The sequence below is a fragment of the Cyprinus carpio genome, chromosome B14 (genome assembly GCF_018340385.1).
Source record: "Cyprinus carpio isolate SPL01 chromosome B14, ASM1834038v1, whole genome shotgun sequence".
Taxonomy (NCBI): domain Eukaryota; kingdom Metazoa; phylum Chordata; class Actinopteri; order Cypriniformes; family Cyprinidae; genus Cyprinus; species Cyprinus carpio.
Window position 1 is genome coordinate 21,103,207 of NC_056610.1, and position 27,541 is coordinate 21,130,747.

A 27,541-nucleotide genomic window follows, 5' to 3' on the forward strand; every position below is an offset into this window, starting at 1 on the left:
TTAAGCATGATTTATGTGTCCAAAACTGTTTTTGGAGCCACTTCATGTGTATGACATCAAGACACTAGGCTAGATATCTTAACTTTTTTTTTTTTTTTTTTTTTTTTTTTTTAAGCTGATAAGTTAATAATGTTTATAAATGAAATCCAAGCAGTTTTCAGTGTTCCCTTAAGAGGCTGTGTTATTGAAATTGTTTACATTCCCGAGAGGAGATGTTTAAAAGAGCAACACATGCTGTGTTGATATGAAAATATGACATATCGTTTTGTTATTGTGCTCTGTAAATATTCTCAAAACCGATCAAAAGCAACAAAACAACTCACATAACCAACATCATTAATTACAAGACAAAGTAACCCATATATACTCCTCTCAGTCAGGCACAGGTGTCTGGCCTGCGGTAAGGAAAGAAAAGTCTAGACAGCAGACAGGGTGATGACACAGCAAAGAGAGTCACTGATGGATGATTTTAGTTATCAAACTGCTAAGATTTATGGGAAAAGAGGATTAATCATAAAGGGTGCAAGGTTTGGATCTGAAAGAGTTGGGGAGAGAGTTAGAACCCTCAGTTTCTCATTATACACTGTGACCTCACGAGAGGTGTGGCATCCTGGCATCATCTTTCTTTCATTCACTCACTCTCCTAACCCCACATGCATGCTTAAAAGGGACTCAGAGACAAGCACTGGCTTCCAATCGTGGTTGGGTGAGCCAGTCGTCCAGGGTAGGAGAGACAGAGCTGATTATTCTTTTCTTACTCCAGATCTCTAACCAAAAAAGAGGAGACTGCACTGAGGAAGCAAGTTCAACTTTGAGAAACAAAACAAGACAGATATGCCACAGAACGTGGTGCTGGACGGGCCAGCCCCTTGGGGATTTCGGCTTTCAGGAGGCAAAGATTTTAACCAGCCGCTGACCATAACTCGGGTAAGCGAAAGCCTTTGGCTAAAGTCTGCTGCTTCACACATTCCACTCAGAGATAAAGATGTTTTTGATGTGCTGGGTAACACTGCCGTGGGCATGAGAAACCAGTGGGGTGGATCATAAAAACAACATTCCCAGGACCTCACTTTAGACGTAACTGAGGAGTACAGTGAGAAAGATTTCAGAGAAATATTTTTAGAGCCACAAGTTCAAACTGACATTTTTAGAAACATCTGTGGTTGTCATGGAATCATTTCCCAATTGAGACTTTCTATGTTAGTTATAATTACCCAGTTTTTATCTTCATGCCACTGTGATTTACTCTAATATTGCATTTTAAGAAATTAATACTTGTATTCATCAATTATGCATAACAAAAATAAAATAAAATAAAAATAAAAATTTACCTTTTTTATTATTAAAAAAACTTTATTTTGAACTTTCAGTATTGATAATAATAATAAATATTTTTGAGCATCAAATCAGCCTACAGGAATTTCTCCTCATTTGACACTGAAGACTGGAGTAATGATGCTGAAAATTCAGATTTACCATTACAGGAATACACTGCTTTTTTAAAATGTACTGAAATAGACAACAGAAAACGGTTTCAAATTGTATAAAATTATATTTCAGAATATTACAGCTTTTATTGTATTTTTGATCAAGCAAATGTAGCCTTGGTGAGCATAAGAGACTTCTTTCAAAACAAATCTTACCGTATTACAGCTGTACCTAAAAGTGTATATTACATGAACTGTTAGGCATTTTCTCTTCCAGTAACTAACATGTTAAGAAAACAGAGACTAGTCTAATGCCTGGCTCCGGAGAGGATCTCTACACCTGTTGTCCGAATGAATCACAAAGCTCTTAGCCCAACAGTATTTTAAACAGCCGATGAAGTCTGAACATTTGTGGTAACACAAGAGGTCAAAGGTTAACTGAGCACTCAGTGACATGTGTGAGATGAACTGGACAATCTCTTTAATTTAAGCAATTATTCCAGCACAATCTTAGGCCTCATATCCACTCATATTGTCTCATAAATGTCTAAAACAGTCTAATCCTTACTTATAGATCACCTGAAGGTGGTGAAAGTGCCCCATTTCATAGATAAAGTTATTTTGAACTGAATAAACTGAGCTTTTCACAGGAAGCGTTGCATTCTGATGTGTGGAATGTAGCAGTATGATTAGTAGCTCAGTCCATTCAAAAGCAGCTCTTTGATCGTGACATTCAAGTACATTCTTAGTGAAAAGCCAGTTCTGACATTCGTCATAAATTGTGGAAAAAACCCAGCAGAGAACGGACAGGTCATCGTAAAAATGATACTTCCCATGCACCCTGATTGGAACCAGAACAGCGGGTCTCACGCAAAATGAATTGCCCTAAGAGAAAAAATTGTGGTGCTACCATAGTAAAGTGATTTATACCATGGTACTCCAATTTACTTCAAAGAATATCATGGTATTGCCAATAAACATGTCTGAAAAGTATATATATATTTTTTTGGTGCAGCACTGTATTTGGTCACAAAAGGGAAATAGAAACTTCCAGGTGGACTAGACGTGAAGTCTCAGTGAGCAGAATGTCATTTGTAAAATAAACCAAACAGGTTTATTTAACATTCCTAGCTAATGACTTCCCTGCAGAATCCAAGTAAAATGACACTGGATTTGATTTCAAACAAAAACAATAAAACCCACTCAAACATAAATTAAATGGATTAGAATGAGCATGTTTCTTATTTTGGTGTATGCCAATGCCAGATCCTGAAAGCTAAATATATTGCATCTTTAAGCAGAGAAATACTGATGACTAATGAAGAATGTGTGTGGTTTCTTTGTAAAACCAGCTGTCTGTAATCATACACATAGTGATGCCAGCAAGGTGGCTCTTTTCTTATACTATGAGCCCTGATGTTATTATTCCAGTAACATTAGCCTCCACTGATGTGGGCATGCCAGCACAGATCATCTAAATTATACTGTTGAATTTAAAATGTAAATGACCGTTATATTTCTAAATCCAGTCATTGAGCAGAAAGCTTTAACAAATCATTTATTACAGGGACGGTCCTTCTCGATTTAGCCCAGTTTAGTGCTGTTTGCTCAAAGGCATGATAGGGATAGTTCATGGTTGAGCATCAGGTTTTAGCCACTTCACCCAAAAATGACAATTCTATCATCATTAACTCACCCTTATGTCGGTTTTCGTGTAGGTGCACTTGCCCTACATACCTAACAATTCACATTTACTCACCCTCATGTTGTTCCAAACCTGTATGATTTTCTTTCTTGTGTGGAACACAAAAGAAAGTACATTAAAAATAAAGGTTCAAAAAGGAACAAATGTTTTGCAGCAATGTCATGGAAAAACAATTTTTGGTTCTCCACAATGCCTTTCAGTTTACAGTTCTTTCTCTTTTTTTTTCTTAGTGTGAAGAACTATTTTAGTAATCTAAAAAAACTTTTTCCACTATGAAAAAGAATGTGTTGTGCATTGAAAGGTTCCATGGATGTCAAAGGTTTTATCATGGAACCACAGATGCCAATAAAGAATCTTTATTTTTAAGAGTGTGTATTAAAAGCCAGTGAGGTCTGATGTTGTTTTGGACCCCATTGACTTTCAATGTATGGACAAAACTGTTAAAACATTCTTCAGAATATATTTTTTCCCCTTCCACAGAAGATACCATACAGGTTTGGAATGACACAAGGGTGGATGAATTTTAACTTGGGTGAACTATCCTTTCATTTATTCTGCCTGATGTTGCTCCAAACATAATGTCTAATGTTCCGCGTGCCCTTACATGCTTCTCCTGTGGGTTTGTGGGTCACCTTGGGGATTTTTCTGCAAAGCTTACAAAAACCGAATTGTTATATTCATGTGTCTGTTTATACTAGTCACTCTTAGTTCATAGCTCCCTTTGTTTCCATCATTAAACAGAGCATCTTTGTTGTTGAGCCAAACACATCTCTCATTTGCTTGAGTAGTTATTATATTGTCCATTCTGAGACATTCGGATGCTTCTTTCTTCGCAATAACCCTTGTTTTTTGCAGACATCTCCATTATGTATGTCTACAATGCAATTTTTTTGTTTGTTGCCTTAAATATGGACAAGGATCAACCAATAAGATGTATTTTGTGATATAATTTCCCTAGATGATATGGGAGGACAAAGGTAATTGTTTTGTCATGTACACAAAGCGAAAAAGGCAACAGGAAATGAGATATTACAGCGGGACTGTTATTTGACAGGAAACAGAGCTGCTAGCTTCATCAGTCAATAAATTATGCGTTAGGAATAAAACATCACCAATCTTAATGACATTAAACACTGACGATGGAAAACTAAAACCCTCTGGTCTTAAATAGCTGTTGAGACTTGACCTGGTATAAATCTTCCCTTCTCGAGAGGCAGACTTAACTAAGAAGGTCAGCAATGTTGGGATATACAGTAATAGAGCAGCTGAGTCAGAACACAGGTAGAACGAGGCCTGCACACAGGATGAGGTGATGAGATAAATGACCAGGGGGACGAGGAGAATACCTAAGAAAATGAGCCTGGCACTGATGAGAGGAATAAGAGGTGATGTCAGACTCCATTAATGAAAGAGAGGTTGATGGGGAGAGAAACACCGGCCGGCAGGGTGGATGCCAGAGCAGTCAGATCATCAACCGCCAATAGGCTTGACTGTGCTCCCCTGGAGGGCGATACCCTGCCTTGACTGACACATCCACATCTCGCTATTTTTAGTCCACCTCTAAACCACAGTGGGTCAACAGACTGTTTCTACCCCTGTCACTTTCCGTTTATGTCTAAACTGCTCCATAGTTTGCTGCAAACATGTATTGACTTTAAAAGAAGGCTCCTAAGAAACCAATTCTTTTCATTCAAAACTTTGTTAGAAGCTGAAGCACATTTAGCAATTACCTATTCAGCACTTTTATCCAAAGTGACTTAGATCACACTTAGAACAACTCTTAACATGAGTGCTGTGGTTTTGTAAAGCAGCGCTTATGAACGATAATCTGAAAAAGTCTGTCTAGTGCATATTCATGTAGAAAAACAATGGAAAAGCAGCACCGTAAAATTCAATAAATGGTTTCTGTTTGAACAGTCTTTAAGTGTCATTTTCTTTAAACTACTTTAAATGGTCCAAGAAAGGTTTTCTTTGTATTTATGTTGGGTTCTTATGGTTTTGAAAATGTTTATGCTACTTTTAAGAAAAGGTTCAAGACTCTAAAACATCATGTAGTAAAACCATCAATTAAAAAAAGAGAAAGAAATATACTTACAGCTTAAATACATGTGAATGTACAAAAAAGTATTTAACTTAAAATTATTTTTTATTATTATTCATATACTATTATAGTAGTAAATCTTTTAAATTAGCTTTTATTTTATATTCTCAGTTGTCATTTTTATTTTAGCTTTATTAATTGTTACGCGCTTTTGTCATTTCTATTTACTGTTAATGAATCTTTATTCATTTAGTTTTAGTAATTTTAGTACTTCAGCTTAAACTTATTTCAGTTAGTTGCCATTTTGTTTAGATTTTTTTCATTTGATAGGCTATTTATATTGTATTTCACATTTATTTCAATTATACAGAAAAAAATCCAACATGCTCATTATAGAAGATAGAAGAGATGTATTCAAGTCACTGTGTATGCATGCCATATGCATTTATGAAGAAATTAATAGATGTGACAAAAAAAGCATCAAGTCTGGTTCTTGTTTTCAGGTGACACCAGGCAGCAAGGCATCTCGGGTCAACCTGTGCCCAGGAGACATCATCCTGGCCATCCAGGGAGCGTCCACTGATGGTATGACTCACGCTGAAGCTCAGAACAAGATCAAAGACTCCACCAATCAGCTTTTCCTCAAGATAGAGAGGTACCATGAGCTTTTCTCATTAAAGGATAGTGTTACAAACAGTGTTAAACATCTTTCAACAACTTTATATCACATTCTCTCACCTCCTTTTAAAGTTGCAGCCAGAGGCAGGACCGTAAGCAATTTGTCTTTACCGCTTGTTATGAAAGTGTCCATCAGTACCCACAGAGCCTTATTTACAACAACAATGAATGTGTCTTTCCTCTGTGATTAATACCCTCCCATAAACCATCTGGCTTGTACATGCCAGTCTGTTGACGTTACTTTACTATCTAGAAGCGGTCATGGCCCTGGTGCAAAGTAATGACCCCCTAGTGCTCTTTGATCTTTTTTATGATTTCACAGGAGGCGAGTACATGCTGTCTAACTGTGTGCATTAAATGTGTTGCAGGCCAGAAACAAAAATGTGGTCACCTCAGGTTATAGAAGAGGGGAAAGTGAACCCATTCAAAATCAATTTGGAGGCAGAGAAGCAAGTAAGTGTAACGGAAAAGAAAAACAAATGCACCGTTCTTTATTTTTATCTGCTTATAATATGCAGCAAGATTTTTTAAGAAACCCTAGAGTGCATGAGGCATGTTAAAGGGATATTCCACCCATAAATAAAAATCCTCTCATCATTTACTCATCCTCATGGAATACAAACAGATATTTTTATAAAAATACTCCAAAAAAAAAAAAAAAAAAACCCAAAAAAACACACCCAAAAAAAAAAGTAGTTCTATAGTATGAGAAAAATATGAATGTGAAACTCTTACATCAATTCTAATATACTTTAATACAGCCATACATCAATAATAGAATATTGATACTAATACTGATGTAAGTGCATTGTGAAACTCGTGCGAGAAGTGACGGTCCTTCCGTATCACTTCTCATAGGTTTCACAATGCATTTACATCACGCTTCACAACAAGCTGATGTCTGTGCCATGCTTGAACTCGTCAACCTGTGCATGACAGCTGGCTGGAAGGAATGGTTTATATCTTACAAAATTTTAAATATTGGTATTTTTCTCACCTTCCATATAACTTCATAAAATATTAATTCATCGTATGGATTACCGTTGTGTTCATTTTGAATGCTTTTTAAAGCGTCATCCCATCCGCCAGCATTATATAGTTGGGACTCACAGAGATGGATTATTTTTCAAAAAAATGGAGTTAGTGTTCCACAGAAGAAAGTAAGTCATATACATCTGGGACCACGCGAGGGTGAATAAATGATGAGAGGATTTTCATTTTCGGGTATCCCTTCACAAACTGTGCTAAGCTGCTATTTTTTGTTTGATTTGTCCTTGCACAAGAAAAGTTCACCTAGAAATGGAAATTTGCTAAATCCACCGGACCCTCTGCAGTGAATGGGTGCCGTCAGAATGAGAGTTCAAACAGCTGATAAAAAATAAATAAATAAAAAATACATAATTCACAAGTAATCAACTTGACACCAGTGCCTGTTTGTAACAAATATTAGAGAAACACATATTTCTCTCCTGATTCAGAAATTTTTTTCGCACTGGAACCAATATTATGCAAAGAGGACTTGTATTTTAGCTTGAAAGAAATGGTTTGAAGTCATGTGGATTAGTACTTGTGCTGTTTAAACTCCCATTCTGACGGCACCCATGGGACAGTTTGAAAAACAATATGATAGTTTAGAAAAGTTTAAATGAGTTAAAGTGTATGTATATGATAGTTTAGAAAAGTTTAAATGAGTTAAAGTGTATGTAGTATCTTCAGGTAACAAAAGGACATATCTGCAGAATGTGGTATGCAAATGTGGTGCTTATGTGGGGCTTTGAGTATGTAGTGTGTCCATCTGTCCTACACACGCAGGAGTGTAAACCTATTGGCACAGGTCATAACAGAAGAGCGCAGCCCTTTGTGGCTGCCGCCAGTCTGGATGACAAAACGCAGGTGGTGAGCTCCACCTACAACACTCCCATAGGCCTCTACTCTCAAGATAACATCCAGGACGCCCTGCAAGGACAGATCCGGGGTCTGGTGCATGAAAAGCCTGAGGGGTGAGTGCCAACATGGATCACCCCAACCATATGGACTAAGATACCCCTCTCCTCACTCTATACACCGTCCCCACACACAACAAAAACACACACACCCACCATAAATAAACACAAACAACTTCCCCAACACCCAAAACAATCATATAGAAAAATAATAAAGAAAGAAGTTAATTGGGTTCTGTTAGAAATAAGAAAGGGCAACCCCTTATCTAATACTTTTGTACTAGTATATTATAGCAGAACACATATTCACATTTGAACCTGCAGAGTTGGATCTTGGAGGACTTCTGCTCCTTTACCTTTCACCTCTAACTGTCTATTCACATCTTCGCTCTTATGTCTTACAGGACATTGATTACTTCGAACACAAGTTTAATGTCAGACCAAAGCCCTTCACATCTGCAAGCCAAACGAGGTCATTAGACAAAAGCACCCTACATGTAGTCAAATATGGTCACTTGATAACAGTAGAATTTGTACGTTTTTACATTAATGCATTCATTCAGCTATAAAGCTGCAGCACAGTATATATACTGAAGCTCTATGTACATCTCTAACTCCTCCTTCCATTCTTTTCTGTCTTATTTGTCCCTTCTGTGTCCTCTGAGTGGCCCTACTTATTTGATTGCTTCCTGGTTTGGTCCACCTGGTTATTATACACTGACCTTACACAACTCCAGTGACATCACATCCCAGACGCTGATCGGAAATGTAGCTCAAATGTCTGGCACCCCGTCGGATGGGTCCAGGGCAGCTCTTTCTGCACAGTATAACTCCCCAATTGCATTATACTCAGCAGACAATGTCTCAAATACACTGCAGCAGGCTCAGATGTCAACTGTAGTCAGGCAGGCATTGCCCAGGTATCCAAAAGCTTTGTTTCCATCACACTGGCTTTACACCACAAACCTACTAGTTTGTCCTAATACAGTAAGCATAGCTGAACAAAGACCTGATAGATTAAAGAAACAGGGTTCCTATAGATGGAAAACCTCAAAATACTTTAAATATTGCAAATGTGCACTTTTAATAATAAAGGTTCTTCAATGGCTTTGCTGGTTCCAGATCCAGACATCCATGGAAACTTTCCATTGGACAGAAGGTTCTTTAGTTTTTTAAAATGTTCTTCATACGAAGAAAAAAAAAAGGATCTTTTACAAACTGAAAAACCCAAAATAGTTCTTTCAGTGGCATCACTGTAAAAAAATCCCATTTTTGGAACCTTTCTTTTCAAGACTGCAGGTCTGGAAAAACCATTGAAATCAAAGTACAGTAATTAAATATAAGTAATGGAAACTTATACATAGGGAATATAGGTTTCTGGTCAATATGCTATGAAACAGAAGTTTTAAGTTTGTACTTTATTTACGATGAAAGGCTATGGGGCAAGGCGCAAATGTAACAACGTTTAATGTAAAAAAAAAAAAAAAGGTGGTAATAATGTAAAAATAAATAAATGCACACAAGACAAACAACCTTTTATAACAAAGTAAATCCAAAAAACACAAAAAAAATAAAAAAAAACCAAAAAACACAAAAAAAATAGAAATTCTTTGACTTAGTAGCTCCACTGCTAAAATTATGATCTAGACAGTTCAAACAACTCAAACTGTGGTAATCGACAGCATGCCATTTATAAATTATTATGAATCCAGGACATTATTATTATTTCTTTTTAATACCAGTGAAAATTTAAATCTAAACAGTTAACTTAGACAGCATCTAATATTCATAAAGTGTCCTCCTGAGCACTGCCAAACTTTTATATAACAAAAAATTATGTTTTTTCTTAATGGACAAACATTCAGGGCTTCTGCCTTTATCTGTTTTCAGCCCTACACCCCTGACGTCTATTGAAGACTCTCATGTGTACCGTATGCTCCAGGACAACCAAGAGCAGTCACATGAACCACGTCAGTCTGGATCATTCAAGGCCCTGCAAGACTATGTGGAGAGCGATGGTGAGCTGCCTTTATCTGCTATTTGGGGCAATTCTGATTTCACAATATAAAAAACAAAACATGCACTTGAAGAGTAATAGTTTTGCGGGCTCAATTCAACCAAAGCCCGCTTCACTATTAACAACAATCATTCAAAATGAGGGAGAATTTCACATTGCCCAAATTGACAAAACACCAATCATCCACATGAGGGAGAATTTCACATTGCCGAAGTGGATCTGAGACTCTTTATTCCTCTGACAGGCACAAGGCCCATGGTGACTAGAAGTGTAAAAGCCCCAGTGACAAAGCCCCAAGCCGCCACATCCTCACTCCAGAAGCTGCCTCTCTGTGATAAATGTGGCACTGGCATTGTGTGAGTACGGCGTTCAGCAAGAGACCATACAGATGGTGTCTTCTTTGAGAATATAGTACCAATTTTCATGAAAATTGTTCTTCACTGGATAGTATTCATGCATTTTAACAACTTCATTAAATCAAAGTTTTTCTACTATTGGCTCGCAGTGGACCGGTGGTGAAAGCTCGGGACAAGTACCGCCATCCAGCCTGTTTCGTGTGCTCAGACTGCGGCTTGAACTTGAAGCAGAAAGGCTACTTTTTTGTGGAGGGACAGATGTACTGTGAAGCCCATGCTCGAATGCGAATGACCCCACCTAAGGGACATGATCTAGTCACTGTATATCCTACTGCTTAGAGGGACGGACAGTTGAAATTAGACAACTTCTATTGTTTGCGATTATTGCTTCTTGATATTCCGTTGTTCATTTCTTCATTTAAGTTTATAAAGGGAAATACAAGGCCAATTTAAAGCCATATACACAAAGTATTAAGATGTTTTTAGTGATCGAATCATTACTACATTACTGTTTACACCTGGTATTAACATGCATTAGCCATTGCTTCACTTTGATTCAGGATGGATTGATTTAAATGCAATGTGGTCACGTGTTTCTGACTACCCCTGTACGGTTCACTGATACAATTTCAAAACATTTTAGAACCCACAAAGCACTCTGAGCACTGAAAACTTGTGATCTGATAACAGTTAATGCTAGGTGTAAATGGGATCTATACTCTCAAAACTCTTTCTTAAGGCCTTAATCTAGTTCTCGTTGAAAAGCTACTACTTAGTCAACTCTGTCATTTCTCACTTATTAGCCTTCTGTGCAGAGCAAATCCTAAATTTAGACACAAACTAATCCCTTTAGGTTTCAGTTATTCTCAAAATATGAAAGAAGGGGAATTTTACTTTTAATACAGGTTCAATATGCCATCATCTATGTACAAAGTATTTGGAAATACACACAAATCGTCAATTGGGGGGTCGTCACACTTGCACAGTAAAAAAAAAAAAAAATGCAATCTGTTTCCCAATACAATTTTTGTTTTTCTGTTTGTTTATATAATTTCTATGAATATTATTTGTGCTGCATTGTTTTTTTTTTTAATTCTCATGTTTGAACTTAAAGTCATAGTTCACACAAAATAGAAAACTCTGTTGTCATATGCTCAGCTACAGTATCCCTTTAGGGCCACCTTTACACATAAGATGAAAGGTTTTAACCATAATCACTACGTTGTACTGTAAGAATTTGTGAACTTTAAGAGCTTGCTGAATTGGCCAACACAATGACAAATGCTGTAAGAATTTGTGAACTTTAAGAGCTTGCTGAATTGGCCAACACCTTGCTAGTTAAATACACTCAGTGTACTACTGACAAAATGCTACACAGTGGTTAAACATGACTTGTACAATTTTTTACTTTTCTGGTGGTTAGTGACTTGTACAATTAAACATCTCTATCCTAAAAACAGTTCATCTTTATCAATTAAGAGCATAAGCTATTTCATTCATTTATTCACCTGAAGACATCACACGTTCTTAATACGACACAAAAAATCAACAGAATACAACACAAATACCAAAATATGACATCAATTCACCCAAATAAATAAAAAACACTTCCATAACACTCCATAACATATGGAATTCACAGCTCTGTAAAATAAATAAAATCACATTAAAATAAACCAAACATACACTACCCCTATCCTTCAGTGTCTTTCCCTGTGGAACTTATTCAGCAGCTGACATTACTGATAATTGTGCAAAGCATTAAGCACTGTTTGGAGTGTAATATGATTGTCTTGGTGCTAGTTCCTGGAGCCCAGCTTACTTATTGACATTGAGACTGATGATGCTCTTGACAGGTGTGCTCTTTGGACCAGGGGAGGGGTGAAATATTTTTACTTCCTTATTCATCATTGCTGATTTGGTCTTTTTGGTACCATAGGGTTCTGCAGAGTAGGTGGGGTAAGAATGAAACGTTCCTGCTTTCATACCTCCAGTCTGCAAAAAATAAATACACCACCAAAATAATCCACCACAAAATGTTCCAAGATGGCAAACTCTTTCCATACGCATTTCTTGAACATTTTTACACTGTGTTTGATCTCCTTTACTTACCTTTTTACTTGGTGAACTTGGTTTGAAGGGCACCATTGTGTGCTTTTTCTCCTCTGTCTTCTTCGGAGGTTGTAGAGGTTTGTCAAATTTGTAAGGATTGCTTTCAAAGCATTCAACTGCATGAAGGTTCAAACGAAACGCTCCCCCTTTTAGCATAGATTTGTGTGCCATGATCTCACGATGCTAAACAAATTATTTCTCTCATTAGAGAAAGAGAACACAGTCATCTGCTTGCATAGAATTATACTGTCAGGTACTCAGAGGACTGCCTTATCTTAATTAAAACAAGGACCCGTGAGTCTGATTAAAAATCTCATTTAGGTAGACCTAAAAATACCTTTAGCATTTCCTTGGCTCTGTCATAGGGGTCTGAGGAATGGGACACCGTCTTGGAGAGGGTGACGTCAGGATAGTTATTAGAGTGCAAGAACAAATCAATACGTCTGACAGCAAAACCACAGAAACTTGCACATTAGAGGATAATGTTATTTGCTTACCCGTAACCACTTCCCTTCTTGGGTGGATTGGTGTAGAAGTTTTTTCCAGGTGATTTGTTTGGTTTCCTTGGATTCTGTAGGGCACTCATTGCTTGAACAGGGCCTCCAAATGTCCCATAATAGCTTCCCACTCCACATCTACAAATCAGAGAAAACCATTAACCAACTGTAAGAACGGTTTGAGGAATAACTGGAAAAACTAAGCTGCATGGCAGTTTTTTCTGGTATAAATAGGGAAAAGAAGAAAAAAAAATCAACAACAAAAATACAGACATCTACTTAGTTCTGTGACTAGCAGCCTTAACTTCTAACTAAAGCAACTTGGTGAAACAGATGCACATGAAAAACAGACTGTTTGCATTTGATGTTTTGAACTACTGCAACATGGTTAAATCCTTTTCTTCGAAAAATTAAGGGCTAAATCTTGTTTTCAGGTCAACAAACATCATTAAAGCACAAAGCATGTTTCTTTCTCGACAAAATCTTGTTTCTGGAGTCTTTTTATGTCTTCAGATTTTAATAGATTGTGGCAACCAATGCCTGCCTCTCACACTAATGAAATATCACTGAACCAAATACATCTCAGGTGCATCTTTGTTCTCCTTGGTGTATAAACTGAATATAGCTCTCTGGATAAAATCTGCACCAGTACACCAGCCAATAAAGCTATTAAAAATTAAAGGGATAGTTCACCCAAAAATGAAAATTCTGTCATTTTCTTACTCATTTACTCACCCTTACGTCGTTCAAACCTGCATGATTTTTTTTTTCTTTTTTCATTTTGTTGAATATAAAGATATTTTCAGAAATATCTCCATACAACAGGAGTCAATGGTTGACAAAATTGTTTGGTTACCAACATTCTTCAAAATTTCTTCCTTTTGCTCCGTAGAAGAAAGTGACACAGGTTTAAAAATAAAATGAAAGTGTGTAAATAATAGAAGATTTTCATTTTTGGGTGGACTATCCCTTTAAGATTTTGTGATGACCACAATAATATTACGACGACTACTATTATTTTCGTCTTATATTTTCACAATTATTTATTACATAAAACAACTTTGAAAAAAATGAAAATACATACATAAATACAAATTTGCAGTGTGCCACAGAAAAAAGGGACTCACGTTTTTTTCTCTCCGTTACTGGGAAGAAAGGCTTTGCCTATGTTCTTTTTGGTCTGTTGTATCCTGTACTGTCTTTCTATTTTGACAGGGTCTGTGAGCGCCTCTCTCTCAAAGATCCTCTTAAACTGCGTGTCGAAGTATCCCGCCGGGAGCGCGCTCTTTGATTTAGCTCCTCCTGACAGCATCTGTTTGTTCTTGTATGCGGAGTCATTAAATTGGCCTTTTAATGACAAACAAAGTGCATGAGACAGACATTAAATATTTAGCAAAATTATTAACTTTTTTTAATTATCTATGTTACGCAGGGGGCGGGGCTAGTTAGTCAAATTAAGCCATGTGAATGTTGTAGGCTACTGAACATGTTTATCTAGTTACACAAAAGCTTATTGTCTCTAGCTGAGTTATAGTAGCCTAATGTATGTGGGTTGCAAACATTACATTTATGTAATGGTTGTTAGGTAAACAATATACAGTAATTACACTGATACATTCTAACACTACGTAATGGTTTTAACTCGGCTGAACGGTGTTCTCTTAAGATTTACGTTCAGGACAAGTTATTAAAGCCAAGACTTTTAGTGCCTTTAAACTGACTTCAGAAATATTCGCTGGTGTAAAAATGTGACAAGTAGCAACAAGCCTTCACTATGAATAACAAGCCTTCAAAAACTGGCAAAGTGAAACTATTGCTTTTGGGCGCCAAATCCATTAGTTAAAAACATAAAAAATAGAAAAAAACCTTAAATACTGTGAAGGATGCACTATTTTATATAAATACCGTGTTTGTGTTTTTTCTATAATGAAAATTGTATTTTGACATTACCGTGGTATAATTTGTTGACGCACTCAAACTCAGCACTGCACCAGCTACTGTAGTTCATGCTATTAAAGTTTAATGTTGGTTACACTTACGGTATAATAAAGGTGTATATTTGTCCCCTATTGAGATGTATCCCATCTCTTTAAAGATGCCAATCCGCTCCATGTCAGATTTCCCTTCTGGAGGCATTTTCTAAAGTTTTACATACACAGAACTTTTGGTGAACAAAAAAGCCATAAGAAAGACAGAGATGTGAATGTGGAAATATTAATGGACCTATACAGATCATCAAGCGATAGCTCCTTTAAGCACCTCAGTACACAAGCCTATGCATTATGTTTTCTTGCGCTAATAAATACAGGTCCATACATACCTCGAATTATGGAACGCCTTGTGTTAAACAGTCAGTATTGGAATAACTCCACTGCTGTGGTGTTCGTGTAGGTTGTGTACGTTGTCATGGAGTCCAGCAGGTCAGTTACTCAGTAAGCTGGACTGTCAGAGTCGTTCATGAGGGTAACACATTTAACAAATCACACTGAAAACCAATCGTTTTAGATAAATACTATCTTATGTATTTTTCCACCTGCACATCAAAACCTGAGACGCAAACAAGGAGGAATTCTGGGTATTGCAGTAAAATGAAAACTCCACACACAACAGTAATTAACACGTTTAGGAAAAACTTGCGTTACAAAATCCTATCTATGGAAACCGAATAACTTTATATGAATACATGTACTTTAAATGATCACAATTTGCATTTCTATGAACATATACAAACGTACTGTACAAAACCATTTAGACTGCAACTGCAGTTTATCTCAATCAAGAAAACTCCATCCTTTTCAAGTCGTCCATAGTGATGGCAACAACCTGCAACAAATGTTAAGCAGCTGTAATTACACGTTTGACTGTATATATTTATAAGAACCAACACGAACTTAAGTGTATATCTCACATTTTCGTGACAGGGGTCTTCATAATCACAGATGTCGTTTGGAAAGGCTGCTCGGACCATCTCTTTGAGCTCAGCTGGGTACACATAAGTGCATTTGTCACGCGTGCTACAGCCGATCCTGTTCCGCTGTCAACATTTGCGTTAAGATCACCCAAAATAAAGTAAAAAATTATAATAATATTAAAAAGTGATGCTCACTAACTGACGCTGGATTAAACGATACACTTTTCTTCGTTTGATCCGGTCTGTCTTCTTCAGCCTGGAGGCCGCGTGGAGCAACGGCCCCACCCAGAGGGGCACGCTACACATGAAGACCTAGTGTTAGTCATCACGACTACGAACAATTTTAATGTTAGGTATATAATACCTGCAAATATAATATCTAAATCAGACAAACAAAACATCAACACTATAAATACACAAAAAGCAAAAAAATTCAATTTCATGTACGCGTTATGTGATTCAAACACTGCATTCTAACTATTTATTTAGAGACATCGCAGTATATTACCCGAATGACTGACAGAGATCAATGTAAGTGTCCATTAATTACCACCATATCAACATTTCGCTTGAAAGTGTTGCTGCATTAGGGTGAAAGCTGATGCGCATGTGCAATTAAAAGAGGAAACAATCGCATCGGAAACAATGTAACTGAATCATCGGTTGTTAGATCTGAACCGAATCATACCATTTGTCATACATTTAAAGATTCAAGGACAACATTTATGTGTTTAATCATCAGACTTTATTAAAATACATGCACAAATATTATGATTAGCATTAAGTTAGCATATAAGTGAAAAAGGTCCCTGGTTTAAGATTGAATCTTCAGAGTTTCAGGAGTTCTGAGGAATTGTCACTTGCCTCCTTTCTCTGACCATTCCCTGTAGCCCCCAGCATAATTACGGGCACTGAAGAGAGAGAAGGAATTATAGTTACAGCTACAGCAAAACTGTGATTGATTAAGCATTCATGATACCAAGTTTCTTACTTCTTGAAGCCCAGGCCTCTGGCTTTCTCTGTGGCAACAGCTCCGCGTCTTCCCACCTGACAGTGGAAAACCAGTTCAGAGCTGTCCAGAGACGGCTTAACTACGCCAAACTTAGACTGGAATTCAGATGTGTCCAATGACATGTCACTTTCTACATTTTCCACTAAAAAAAAAAAAAAAAAAGAAGCAGCAAGCTCTTTTTTTAGTACACATGGCCAATACAAATGTAAACAGGAAAAATAAATTGGCACACCTAGACCCAAATATGTTTCATTATCAATATTTTTGTCAAGCACCCCGTTTGAGAGTTTTTTGGGGGGTTTTTTCAGTGATGTGCATGCTTTTGTTTTGATTTTGTTTTTCATTTTAGGTCACCTACAAATGTGCACATCCACAAAAACCACTCAACCCATCCACAAAACAATCTCTCTTACCTGGGATATGGATGGAGCCAGGAATACGCCCTCTATCTACCTCCTCTTTACTGCGGACATCCACAACAAGCCCTGAACCCTTCGCCAAAAGATCTTTGAGATCACTGTAGGAAATCTCCTTATCTATAGCAGAAAGGAATGTGTACAATCAAGCAGTTACGCCTACAGTCCTGTCACGAAATGAACGCTGTTGACTGAGCTCAGTAATCAACAAACATAAAACAATACTATAACAAAATTCAAGTTTGTTTATATATATATATATATATATATATATATATATATATATATATATATATATATATATATATATATATATATATATTACCCAAAAGATACTGTTTACTCGAGATTTTATTTATTTGTAAATTGTTTGGTTACTAGTTCTGTTTTATGATTTACATTTTTTGATGTATGGATGTCCCATATCTGTTTATATGGAAATAATGATTTAATCATAATAAAAAAAACCTAAAGAATGTGTTGTATTCCATACACATAAAGCATTTCAATTACTGCAAGTCATCCTTACGTAACAAGGTTCTTAGCTCTTTAAAGCGAATAAGTAATGAAAATAACGACCAGGACAGCAAACATACATTATTAGAAAATGCATGAAATGGAATTGAGAGAACGGGCACCGCAGGATACTAGCAAGTTACACTGTAAGTAATAAAGTGTAGATAATGGAAGTGTTTATCACAGGTGCACCTGGGCACTGTCACCCTGACTACAACAGACAACGAAAACAACAGCTGCTCAAAGCCAACATACGTTTCCAGCACTCAGAAACAGTGAACAAATATGTAGTTTCACACGTCGCTTTATTTAACTCTCTTAAAGTATGTTTCTTATTTTTAGACGAGCACAAACTTACCGCTGCTTGCCATGTTGACGTTAAGACAAAGACAGTTCACCCGGTGGTTGCACCTTTACTTCCTTGTCATTCAAATTTTTAAAAGCAATCTCATATTGGCTCTAGCCTACTGTAAGCATAGGCGTGGTCTTGTAATAGGCACCGCCTTAAAAGCGCCCCTCCTTGAGCTAACTTCCTAATAAAAGGCCCGTAGCTTCAAAATAAAAGACTGCTTACATTGCAAGTTGAATAATAATATTAATAATAATAATAATAAATTGTTGTTGTTATTATTATGAACAACAGAAAGTGTGCTAGTAACCGTTTATTATTATTATTATTAGTAGTAGTAGTAGTAGTAGTAGTATTAACTAGGGTTTATCATCATCACTTGGAATTCTTGATTGTGTAACAAAGCAATTTACCATAGTATACAGCAGGGATCTCCAACCCTGCTCCAACACGCCTGTCTGTAATTATCTAGTAGCCCTGAACACCTTGATTAGCTGCATCAGGTGTGTTTGATTGGGGTTGGAGCTGAAATCTGCAGGACAGTAGCTCTCCAGGTGCAGGGTTGGAGACCCCTGGTATACAGATTTCACCAAAACACCTTTTACGGGCTATCAGATTATTGTTACTGCTGCAAACCATAATAAAGTCAGATGGAATATTCTACAAACATTGTATGGGAGTGAATCATATGGCAAATACCTCTTTACAAAGTACTCTAATATTTAGGTACTTAGAGAAGATTGAGATTTTTTATTTAAAAATCAGAAGTGCAAGATATAATGTAAGAATTATGATATATAAACTCGCACTTGCAAGAAAAAAGCCTGAATTATGAGAGAAAATGTTGCTATTACCTTATTTGTGACCATGGACCACAAATCTAGTAATAAGGGTCAATTTTTTTAAATTGAGATGCATACATCATATGAAAACTGAATAAATAAGCTCTCCACAGATATATGGTTTATTATGATAGGAAAATACAGGTGCTGGTCATAGAATTAGAATATCATCAAAAAGTTGATTTATTTCACTAATTCCATTCAAAAAGTGAAACTTGTATATTATATTCATTCATTACACACAGACTGATATATTTCAAATGTTTATTTCTTTTAATTTGATGATTATAACTGACAACTAAGGAAAATCCCAAATTCATTATCTCAGAAAAATAGAATATTACTTAAGACCAATACAAAGAAGGATTTTTAGAAATCTTGGCCAACTGAAAAGTATGAACATGAAAAGTATGAGCATGTACAGCACTCAATACTTAGTTGGGGCTCCTTTTGCCTGAATTACTGCAGAAATGCGGTGTGGCATGGAGTCGATCAGTCTGTGGCACTGCTCAGGTGTTATGAGAGCCCAGGTTGCTCTGATAGTGGCCTTCAGCTCTTCTGCAGTCTTGGGTCTGGCATATCGCATCTTCCTCTTCACAATACCCCATATATTTTCTATGGGGTTAAGGTCAGGCAAGTTTGCTGGCCAATTAAGAATAGGGATACCATGGTCCTTAAACCAGGTACTGGTAGCTTTGGCACTGTGTGCAGGTGCCAAGTCCTGTTGGAAAATGAAATCTGCATCTCCATAAAGTTGGTCAGAAGCAGGAAGCATGAAGTGCTCTAAAACTTCCTGGTATACGGCTGCGTTGACCTTGGACCTCAGAAAACACAGTGGACCAACACCAGCAGATGACATGGCACCAAAAAACCATCACTGACTGTGGAAACTTTACACTGGACCTTAAACAATGTGGATTGTGTGCCTCTCCTCTCTTCCTCCAGACTCTGGGAACCTGATTTCCAAAGGAAATGCAAAATGTACTTTTATCAGAGAACATAACTTTGGACCACTCAGCAGCAGTCCAGTCCTTTTTGAAGCGAGACGCTTCTGACACTGTCTATTGTTCAAGAGTGGCTTGACACAAGGAGTGTGACAGCTGAAAACCATGTCTTGCATACGTCTGTGCGTAGTGGTTCCTGAAGCACTGACTCCAGCTGCAGTCCACTCTTTGTAAATCTCCCCCACATTTTTGAATGGGTTTTGTTTCACAATCCTCTCTAGGGTGCGGTTATACCTATTGCTTGTACACTTTTTTCTACCACATCTTTTCCTTCACTTCGCCTCTCTATTAATATGCTTGGACACAGAGCTCTGTCTGTGTGTAATGAATGAATATAATATACAGGTTTCACTTTTTGAATGGAATTAGTGAAATAAATCAACTTTTTGATGATATTCTAATTGTATGACCAGCACCTGTATTTGGCCGAGATACAACTATTTGAAAATCTGTAATCTGAGTTGCAAAAAAACAAAAACAAAAACAAAAAAAAATACTAAAAAATTGCACTATTGTTATTGCACACTCTCTACCCCATGTGATGTGGAGAAATGGCATAATACAACAGCAATACAGATGTGAAGACATTTACAAATACATGAGACTAGCCGAACTCACATGAATTCAACTATTTATTGGTAAGGTCTCAGAAGAGTCTCACTTGAGTAAGAATCATCCCTCAATACTGATTTGGTACATCATGACATCCATAATGAGTCTCTTCACAGTGGAAAGAATCCATTTCTATAGTTTGGGTTCTAGTACAGCAACTTTTCTGCATAAAAACAAAACTAAACAAACAGAACATCAAACGGGGTATCAATATTATTCAATATCTGTGATATCCGAGTGTCACAAAATTCTAGTGTTTTAATACCAGCTGTTGATTTGCACATAACAAGCCACCTTCTGTTAGAAATATAAAAGTTGATATTATGAACAATATTCTACTGTGCTGCATAAAGGTAAATCTATACACTGTACATACAGATATATTTTGAAAAACAAGCTTCACAGTTTTAAACTTTATTTAAAAAACAAACCACATAAAAAAACTCTACATAAAACAATAATTTGCATTAAAACAAATTGCTAAAAATAAAAAAAAAAAATTGTTTTAAATTAATACAAAAATGAAATATTACATATCGTACAAAGGAAAAATTACTCGACCATCAATGTTTATCTTTGTAGCTAAAAGCAGTGACTCCTTTATGATTGTCATAGAGTACTATGCATGATACAAATTAAAACAAACTAAGTAAAAATAAATAGTTTCTGAAACTAGTAACCTTTCAATCTGAAGACTGTAAGTGTTTTTTTTCTTCTTTTCTTTTTTTTTCTGATATCTCTATACAGAAGTGCTCTGGTGAAGGTCTCGTTACTCTAATGCGACTGGGACGTACAAAACTATCGCATCTAAAGCACACTCAGAACTTCACTGTTATCAGATACAGATATGCAAGTATTGTACTTTTCTATCAGTAATGAAACAAACTATGCCAGACTTGGATGTTCTCATCACTTTTACTCCGCTGGAATTGTCTTGAAGAAACAGTCTGTAGATGATGGGACTTGCTGCAGAGGCAATTGACAGTTTAGCTGTGAAGAATGTGAGGCCTGAGACTGACATTTCTCTTGACGGATGTTACTCCTCAGTTCTGACATCGAGACTGGGCCTCTCCAATGGCGCATGAGACTCGCAGCACCTCTCCGGTCCAGATCATCTGGCACCGACATCCTCTCGGTAACCCAAAAAATATGGGTCAAAATATCTATTCTTTTTTAAAAAGGGGATTTTCTTCATATTTCAGCAACAGTAGCTCTGTTTTGTTTTTCAGTTTCTCAGTGCTTTTTGACGTCCATTGTTGAAAAACAAAGACGAGGTCTTTCAAATTGTTCTTTTTTTGCCAGAGGCAGTATTAACAAAGTTTTTGAATGTTCTTCTTTTAAAAGTCCCTGCAGCGTTCAGTGAGTTTCCCCATTAGTTCAATTATTCTCCATGGGTTCAGGAGATAACGGAAAACAAAGCAAGGAAAAAAGAGAAAGACGGAGCAAAGAGAGAGAAAGAGATCGAGAAAAGAACTGAAAACTCTAAAGGTATAAGACAAAAGATAAGACAAATACCTCTTCCCCATCTCATTCTGTCTCATTTGGACTGTTACCTCTTCCCCATCTCATTCTGTCTCAGGAACTGGATGTTGAAACTGCTGTCCGCTAGTTCAGGATACTGTTCCACGGGTAAAATGTAGTACCCGTCGTACCCCTGCACTTTCCCTGTTGAGAGGAGCTGCTGTCTCTCTCCTTCAGTCCACAAGCGGCTTCCCTCTTTATTATCCTGTGCCCGTTGCTGCTCTCGCAGCCAGGCTCCCGATAGTGCCCGCTGCCGCGCCAACTCCAATAGCCGAGCTCTCTCCTCATCCAGGACGTCTGACGCCAACCCATAGCGCACGCTCAGAGAAAGCGCCGGAACCCGGAACTCAACGGTGACCCCTCTTCGTGAGCGACCGCTTACCGTCACATTGATCCCACTTTCCAGAGCCTTGCGTCCATTGGTAAGTCCCAAAGCTAGGAGGTCACTGTCAGCTGAGCCTATCTTCACGAAGAAATGACAGTCATGGCCATCCTGAGTGTAGTGCGTCCCGTCTAAGTAGATGGCGTTATTGAGCACTAGAGCCACCTTCCTGCTATCATCGCTGGCCATGCTGGAGACCCCTGTGACCACGCGGCCTTCTTTCACTGCCAGCATCACTCCTCGTCCAATGATGGGTGTACTCGTGCCAAACCAGTGGCCTGGCTTCTCATGTTTGGTCTTGCGCTCTTTGTCAAGAAGCCGTCCCTCCAGAGCCATGAATGCTTGGTTGTGCCGTTCGGCTTCCTGCTGAACTCCAGGTTATCAGCTGCAAGAAGACAATTAAAGGCATTGGTAAATGCAAGCTAGATCACCTAGTCCAAGATTCAGTTATTTGCTACCATTGGAAATACAAAAGTAATTCCCCTGAGGATTTACTATGGTATTAATGTGGTGACTCACCTGCCCGTTTTCACTTTCTTGACTGGCGAGGAGCTCATACGGCGGATCCACGAAATAGTGTATGTGTCTGGGAAAGCCTGGAATAATGTTGCTAAGCTGGAAGCCAAACATCACCAGCCAACTCTTCACATCTGCAATGAAAAATACATGGAAAAGGAGTTTAAGCTTAAGCTTTTGGGGTTTACAATAAAATAGGCAATAAATAGGGCCATCTGAATGAAATAATAATAAAAAAATAAAATGAAGTACATCATATGGCAAAAATGATAAATATTTGCTGAGAAAACAGACAAAATTAAGACATTTTATGGCAGAGAAAGACAAATCTGGCTTTAGAAAATAAATAATAATAAAAATGATAAAAATAAAAAATAAAAACAATAATATTGTGAAATATCACAATTAGCTGAAGATGGTTGTGATATATATTTTTTACTTGTATATAAGTAAATATATATTTTATATATATTTTGCTTAATATATTTTGTACTTCAGGATTCTCTAATAAAAAGAATGTTTATATATATATATATGAGATATTTTAAATAGAAATCTTTAATATAACTTCATGTCCTTAATGTCCCTTTTGATCAATTTAATGTGTCTTTGCTGAATAAAAGTAATAATTTCTTTCAAATAAATAAATAAAAAACTTACTGACCCCATACTACTGAATGGTAGTGTATATACATACAACATTATATATTTCATATTATCATATTTATATCATATTTAAGAGTGAACCATCTCTGCCTTATACAGTTTCTGAATATTGTTGATTTCAATGACTGAACATTCGCAAAAAAAAAAAAAAAAATTATCACATTATTTTATAAACCAATACTAGCGTTAAATTAATATGTAAAATTGACCTAATGAACTAACTGGCTAAACTGCAATGGCACCCAGTTATAAGTTCTCACCTGTGACATAATTCTTGACATCCAGCATGTCACTGAGGGGGTTGTTATTCTTGAACATGTATAGGTTAAAGGGTGCCAGATCTTTTCCGATCTTCTGCCACATGGTGTAATCAGGCGATGTCCATCTGGCTGCTAAAACATCATAGTCTCTCTGTGTGAAATGCACCAGCTTGGTTAGTGTGTCATAAAGCCCACCGTGAAAGCCAATGACAAGCTGGAACTCAGGGTTGGAGTCGTGGTACACCTCCCCATAAGCGGTGTATTGCACCTGTTTGATCATCTGCCCGTTGCTGCTGAAGACAGCCAGTGGTGTACCGGTGTTGTCAGAGGCGATGTAGTACTCCTCCCCACTGCTCACCTCCATCGCAAACAGATGGCCCTGCAGGTCATAGTACAAAGAGCTGATTTCCGAGCTGGAGTGGTTGAACACATGCGTGACCCGAGTCGGGTTGTTCAGGTCAGCATAAAAGAACTGGAGGTGCTGACCCAGACTGTTCTTAGTAGACACCCTGCGTCCGAGTCCATCATAACGGTACTGGACGCTCCATCCTCCAGCTGCACGGCTATAGGCACGCACCAGCTGGCCTTTAGAGTTGTAGTCAAACACGTCGCCGCCCCTCTGACTGAGGTAACCGTCCTCGTCCAGACGGTACTGCACATCACCGAGCCTTGTGATGCGGTCTCGTAGGTCATAGCGGAGCGGCATGAGTCGGGCGCTGTTGCCTGGGTTGAGCAGGTGTAGATTGCCATTTAAGTCATAGCTGTAGCGCCAAGTGGACCAATCGTTCACCTTGACACCACTGAGCTGTCCGTCACCATCGTATTCATAGCGGTACTGAGTGGTGTTGGCGTACGGGCCGATCTTTAGCTCTCGCTTGATTACTCTGCCCATGTTGTCGTACTGCACCGTCATCCAGTACATAAGAGAGCGGAAGATCTCATACTGAACCTCTTTGATTCGCCCATGCGCATCGAAATGCTTGCTGAGGGTCATGACGGCAGTGGTGATTATCTGATTGATGTCGTAGTAGATGACTCCAAACTTTCCAAAATGCTCCACTTTTCCGGAGATCTCATCGTAGCGGTATAGATCCACAGGAAGTGGCGTCTCGCTGATTACTGGCTTCATGCTTGCGATTCTGAAACTGTTGTCATGGTAGGTGTAGTCGAAGCGTGCGTTCACCATACCTTCCTCCGAGAAGCGATAGATCTGCTTGTCAATCAGGGGACCCATTTTACGATAGCGAATCGTGCACGAAAAGCCACCGCTTTGCAAGTTGACCATTTTTAGCACTCCGGCTGTCTCATCATAGCCAAAGGTGATGGCTGTGCTGTCATACAAGATCTCGGAGAGCTTGGCCAGCTTGCCATATTTGTAGAGGACGCGACGGCCGGTACCCAGGAAGTAGGCGGCCTGGGGGCGCCCATCCTCGCTGAAGTCATAGATGATGGACGCATTGCTCTCTGGCGGGTTGTAGGTGTTGCGGATGTAGCCGATGGAGACGTGAGTGAACATGGTGTGACGGGCAACGCTAGGCATGGTGACAGCCGTGATGCGGTTGGATGCATCAAATTCAAAGATGTATTGTCTCTGACTCTGCAGGAGCAGCACCATGGACTGTAGAGAGAAATATTTTCAGAACATCATCACATTGATATTAATTAGCAACAACATCTTTTAACAATCTGTCATAATTCAAAATGAATCATGCATCAGAGTTTCTGCACTAAATGTCGGTATTTTTTGGTGTAGATTAGAATGAATTTTTTTACAAGTGTAGATTAGAATGTGTGTATATATATATATATATATATATATATATATATATATATATATATATATATATATATATATAAATATAGTTGTAATATTTTGGTTGTGCATCTCATTTTTTTTAAAATACTTTTTTAAAATATATAATTCTAGATTTCTACATTTTGCTTTTTAAGTTTTTAATCTAATATTTATATTTTATTTTGCCTTTAGTTCAATAAGCATACATAATTTCTAAGTTTTAGTTAACAATAACAACCTGGACTATAATTAAACAACATTTTGTTTTATTAACAATTATTAATATAATTAGCATAATTATTAACATAATTATTAATTTAATAATCATTATTAACAATTTAATTATTATTATTAACACACCCCCAAAAAAAAAATAAAAAATCACCAATTAAAATGAAAAAATTATATAAATACAAATTCATGGTATATTATCTGACAAAATAATCTTAAATAAATTACATAATAAATATATAACCAACTTAAAAAAAAACAAAAAACAAAATTAAAGCAAAACAAAAAAAAAAAAATACATCCAAAAAAAACAAAAAAATACATCTTAAACAAACTTTTTAACAACAAATTCCAAAAAAGTACATTTGTTTAAAAAATCTTTTACAAAATTTCTAAATTCTGAAAACAATAATACTAATAACCTAATTTCACTTTAATCAATAATTTCACCTTGTCCAGGTAACTGTAGCTCCAGACCTTTCCATCCACAAAAGAGCGCGAGAGGATTCGGCCCTGTGGGTCAAACTCCGTTCTCTCACTCATACTCCCTCGGTGCAGCCCCACTAGCTGGCCTGTGCTGGAGTAAGACACATTCACCACTGCAAGGCTGCTGCTCGGCTGCCATATCGCTGGCCTACCCTGGGCATCATAAGTGATCCTCAGAGTGAACTTCCTGTGGTCGTCATAGATCTTCTCAGTCCGTGTGTTCCTATCAAAATCTATTGACAGGAGGTTGCGCCCATGTGCCTGCAATTTACACAAATATTTGATATAAAAACCTTTCAGTTTGGTGAAATGATTTTGTTACCTATTAGATAATCAAGCAGAATTCTTTGCTTGCACTGTGCACTGATATGTAAAAATAATATATTACAATAATTAAATTAAAATCTTAGAGCGAGTGCCCACCCGAAGTTTCCTGCCAAACACAGTGACCTTGCCCTTGGACAGTTCTTTGCGCAGCCTCCACTCAATAGAGTTCAGACCGTTATCAGTGGGAAGGGTGATGTTCCTGCGGCCGATGGTGGGACTCACTGATCCTGCCAGGATATGGGGCTCGGTGTGGTAGCTGATGCCCATCCCATTGGCATACATTACTCTCAGAGTGCCATTGTTACACAGTTGGTAGCTGTTCCGTACTTGATCTGCAGGGGGCAATAGAGTGACATCAAATTACCATTAAATTAAGAACAAAAAATATTTCATAACAAATTTTCAACATGACAAGAGTCACAATGACAACTACAAAAAAAAAAAGCCTTGATTTATTCTGAACTCATGAAAGGGCTGCGGGGCATTCATCAGATCAAGAACAGTCTGGCTGTCTTTCTTAAGATCATAAAAGATAACAAAGAGCAGTGCTTTGTTTATAACAAATGACGCGAAGCCTCAAATCCCTTCGTTTCAGAGTGCCACAAACATTTAACATGCTTCAGAACATCCACTATAAATAAATTACAAACCATGAAACTAATTTATGAGCAAAGGTAAGTTACGAAATAATTTGATATAATATAGTTTATAATTAATATGGAACCTTTTAGAGGTGTTTAGTCAATTTATTATTCGCCCCATGAGCGTGTCAAGGTTAGATTCAAAAGCATGATCTAAGGAACGTTCTCCATGGACTAAATCCTCAGTAATCCAATCAAAAGGCTCCTCCCTCATCCTTTGTTATATCTGGTTGTACTAAAGTTTCACTTTTTGTTTTAGTCTGCCATGGGAAGGAAGT

The 27,541-nt window shown here is 37.4% G+C and overlaps 4 protein-coding genes across 7 annotated transcripts in view; 1 reads left to right on the forward strand and 3 right to left on the reverse strand.

Moving 5' to 3' along the window:
* The first annotated feature begins 404 nt into the window (after window positions 1-404).
* pdlim3b (PDZ and LIM domain 3b) lies at window positions 405-11,384 on the forward strand. 4 transcript variants are annotated; one of them, XM_042738547.1, is made up of 9 exons: window positions 405-600; window positions 764-927; window positions 5,677-5,828; window positions 6,220-6,304; window positions 8,199-8,266; window positions 8,532-8,714; window positions 9,685-9,812; window positions 10,056-10,167; window positions 10,317-11,384. In XM_042738547.1, exons 2-9 carry the CDS (start codon window positions 835-837, stop codon window positions 10,504-10,506), a joined length of 1,011 nt encoding a protein of 336 aa, XP_042594481.1. In that variant the 5' UTR covers window positions 405-600; window positions 764-834; the 3' UTR covers window positions 10,507-11,384. The 4 variants fall into 4 exon arrangements, with proteins under 4 accessions (XP_042594481.1, XP_042594483.1, XP_042594480.1 ...); XM_042738549.1 differs by lacking the exons at window positions 405-600; window positions 8,199-8,266 and adding an exon at window positions 7,664-7,851 and having other exon boundaries at window positions 638-927; XM_042738546.1 differs by lacking the exon at window positions 405-600 and having other exon boundaries at window positions 638-927.
* A 415-nt stretch (window positions 11,385-11,799) lies between these two features.
* On the reverse strand, window positions 11,800-16,349 carry cb14h4orf47 (chromosome B14 C4orf47 homolog). Its single transcript, XM_042738551.1, has 10 exons — window positions 16,196-16,349; window positions 15,883-15,985; window positions 15,685-15,810; window positions 15,097-15,599; window positions 14,816-14,915; window positions 13,904-14,123; window positions 12,777-12,914; window positions 12,617-12,692; window positions 12,280-12,462; window positions 11,800-12,162 (listed from the first exon to the last, which is right to left on the reverse strand). Exons 5-10 carry the CDS (start codon window positions 14,910-14,912, stop codon window positions 11,986-11,988), a joined length of 891 nt encoding a protein of 296 aa, XP_042594485.1. The 5' UTR covers window positions 14,913-14,915; window positions 15,097-15,599; window positions 15,685-15,810; window positions 15,883-15,985; window positions 16,196-16,349; the 3' UTR covers window positions 11,800-11,985.
* Window positions 16,350-16,413: 64 nt separating this feature from the next.
* Window positions 16,414-18,145, reverse strand: tstd1 (thiosulfate sulfurtransferase like domain containing 1). The gene is made up of 4 exons (XM_042738552.1): window positions 17,990-18,145; window positions 17,113-17,235; window positions 16,679-16,841; window positions 16,414-16,598 (listed from the first exon to the last, which is right to left on the reverse strand). Exons 1-4 carry the CDS (start codon window positions 18,000-18,002, stop codon window positions 16,544-16,546), a joined length of 354 nt encoding a protein of 117 aa, XP_042594486.1. The 5' UTR covers window positions 18,003-18,145; the 3' UTR covers window positions 16,414-16,543.
* Window positions 18,146-21,981: 3,836 nt separating this feature from the next.
* tenm2a (teneurin transmembrane protein 2a) overlaps window positions 21,982-27,541 on the reverse strand; it is a 100,307-nt gene continuing 94,747 nt past the window's right edge. Inside the window, 5 exon segments of the mRNA XM_042738812.1 lie at window positions 21,982-22,718; window positions 22,845-22,991; window positions 23,784-25,401; window positions 26,260-26,556; window positions 26,719-26,954. Coding sequence (XP_042594746.1) covers window positions 21,988-22,718; window positions 22,845-22,991; window positions 23,784-25,401; window positions 26,260-26,556; window positions 26,719-26,954 — 3,029 coding nt within the window. The 3' untranslated portion in view covers window positions 21,982-21,987.

Bases quoted from the DNA above. Each gene is read 5' to 3' on its own strand.
- pdlim3b (XM_042738549.1), top strand. From the start codon at position 835: ATGCCACAGAACGTGGTGCTGGACGGGCCAGCCCCTTGGGGATTTCGG. The intron at 6,305-7,663 runs GTAAGTGTAACG...CTACACACGCAG, and splicing joins ATTTGGAGGCAGAGAAGCAA to GAGTGTAAACCTATTGGCAC. The intron at 8,715-9,684 runs GTATCCAAAAGC...ATCTGTTTTCAG, and splicing joins GTCAGGCAGGCATTGCCCAG to CCCTACACCCCTGACGTCTA.
- cb14h4orf47 (XM_042738551.1), bottom strand. From the start codon at position 14,912: ATGCCTCCAGAAGGGAAATCTGACATGGAGCGGATTGGCATCTTTAAA. The intron at 14,124-14,815 runs GTAAGTGTAACC...TGTCATTAAAAG, and splicing joins ATATACACCTTTATTATACC to GCCAATTTAATGACTCCGCA. The intron at 12,463-12,616 runs GTATTTTTAGGT...TAATTTGTTTAG, and splicing joins GAGCCAAGGAAATGCTAAAG to CATCGTGAGATCATGGCACA.
- tstd1 (XM_042738552.1), bottom strand. The intron at 16,842-17,112 runs GTAAGAGAGATT...TTTTTTTTTTAG, and splicing joins TGGCTCCATCCATATCCCAG to TGGAAAATGTAGAAAGTGAC. The intron at 16,599-16,678 runs GTAAGAAACTTG...CTCTCTCTTCAG, and splicing joins AGAGGCCTGGGCTTCAAGAA to TGCCCGTAATTATGCTGGGG.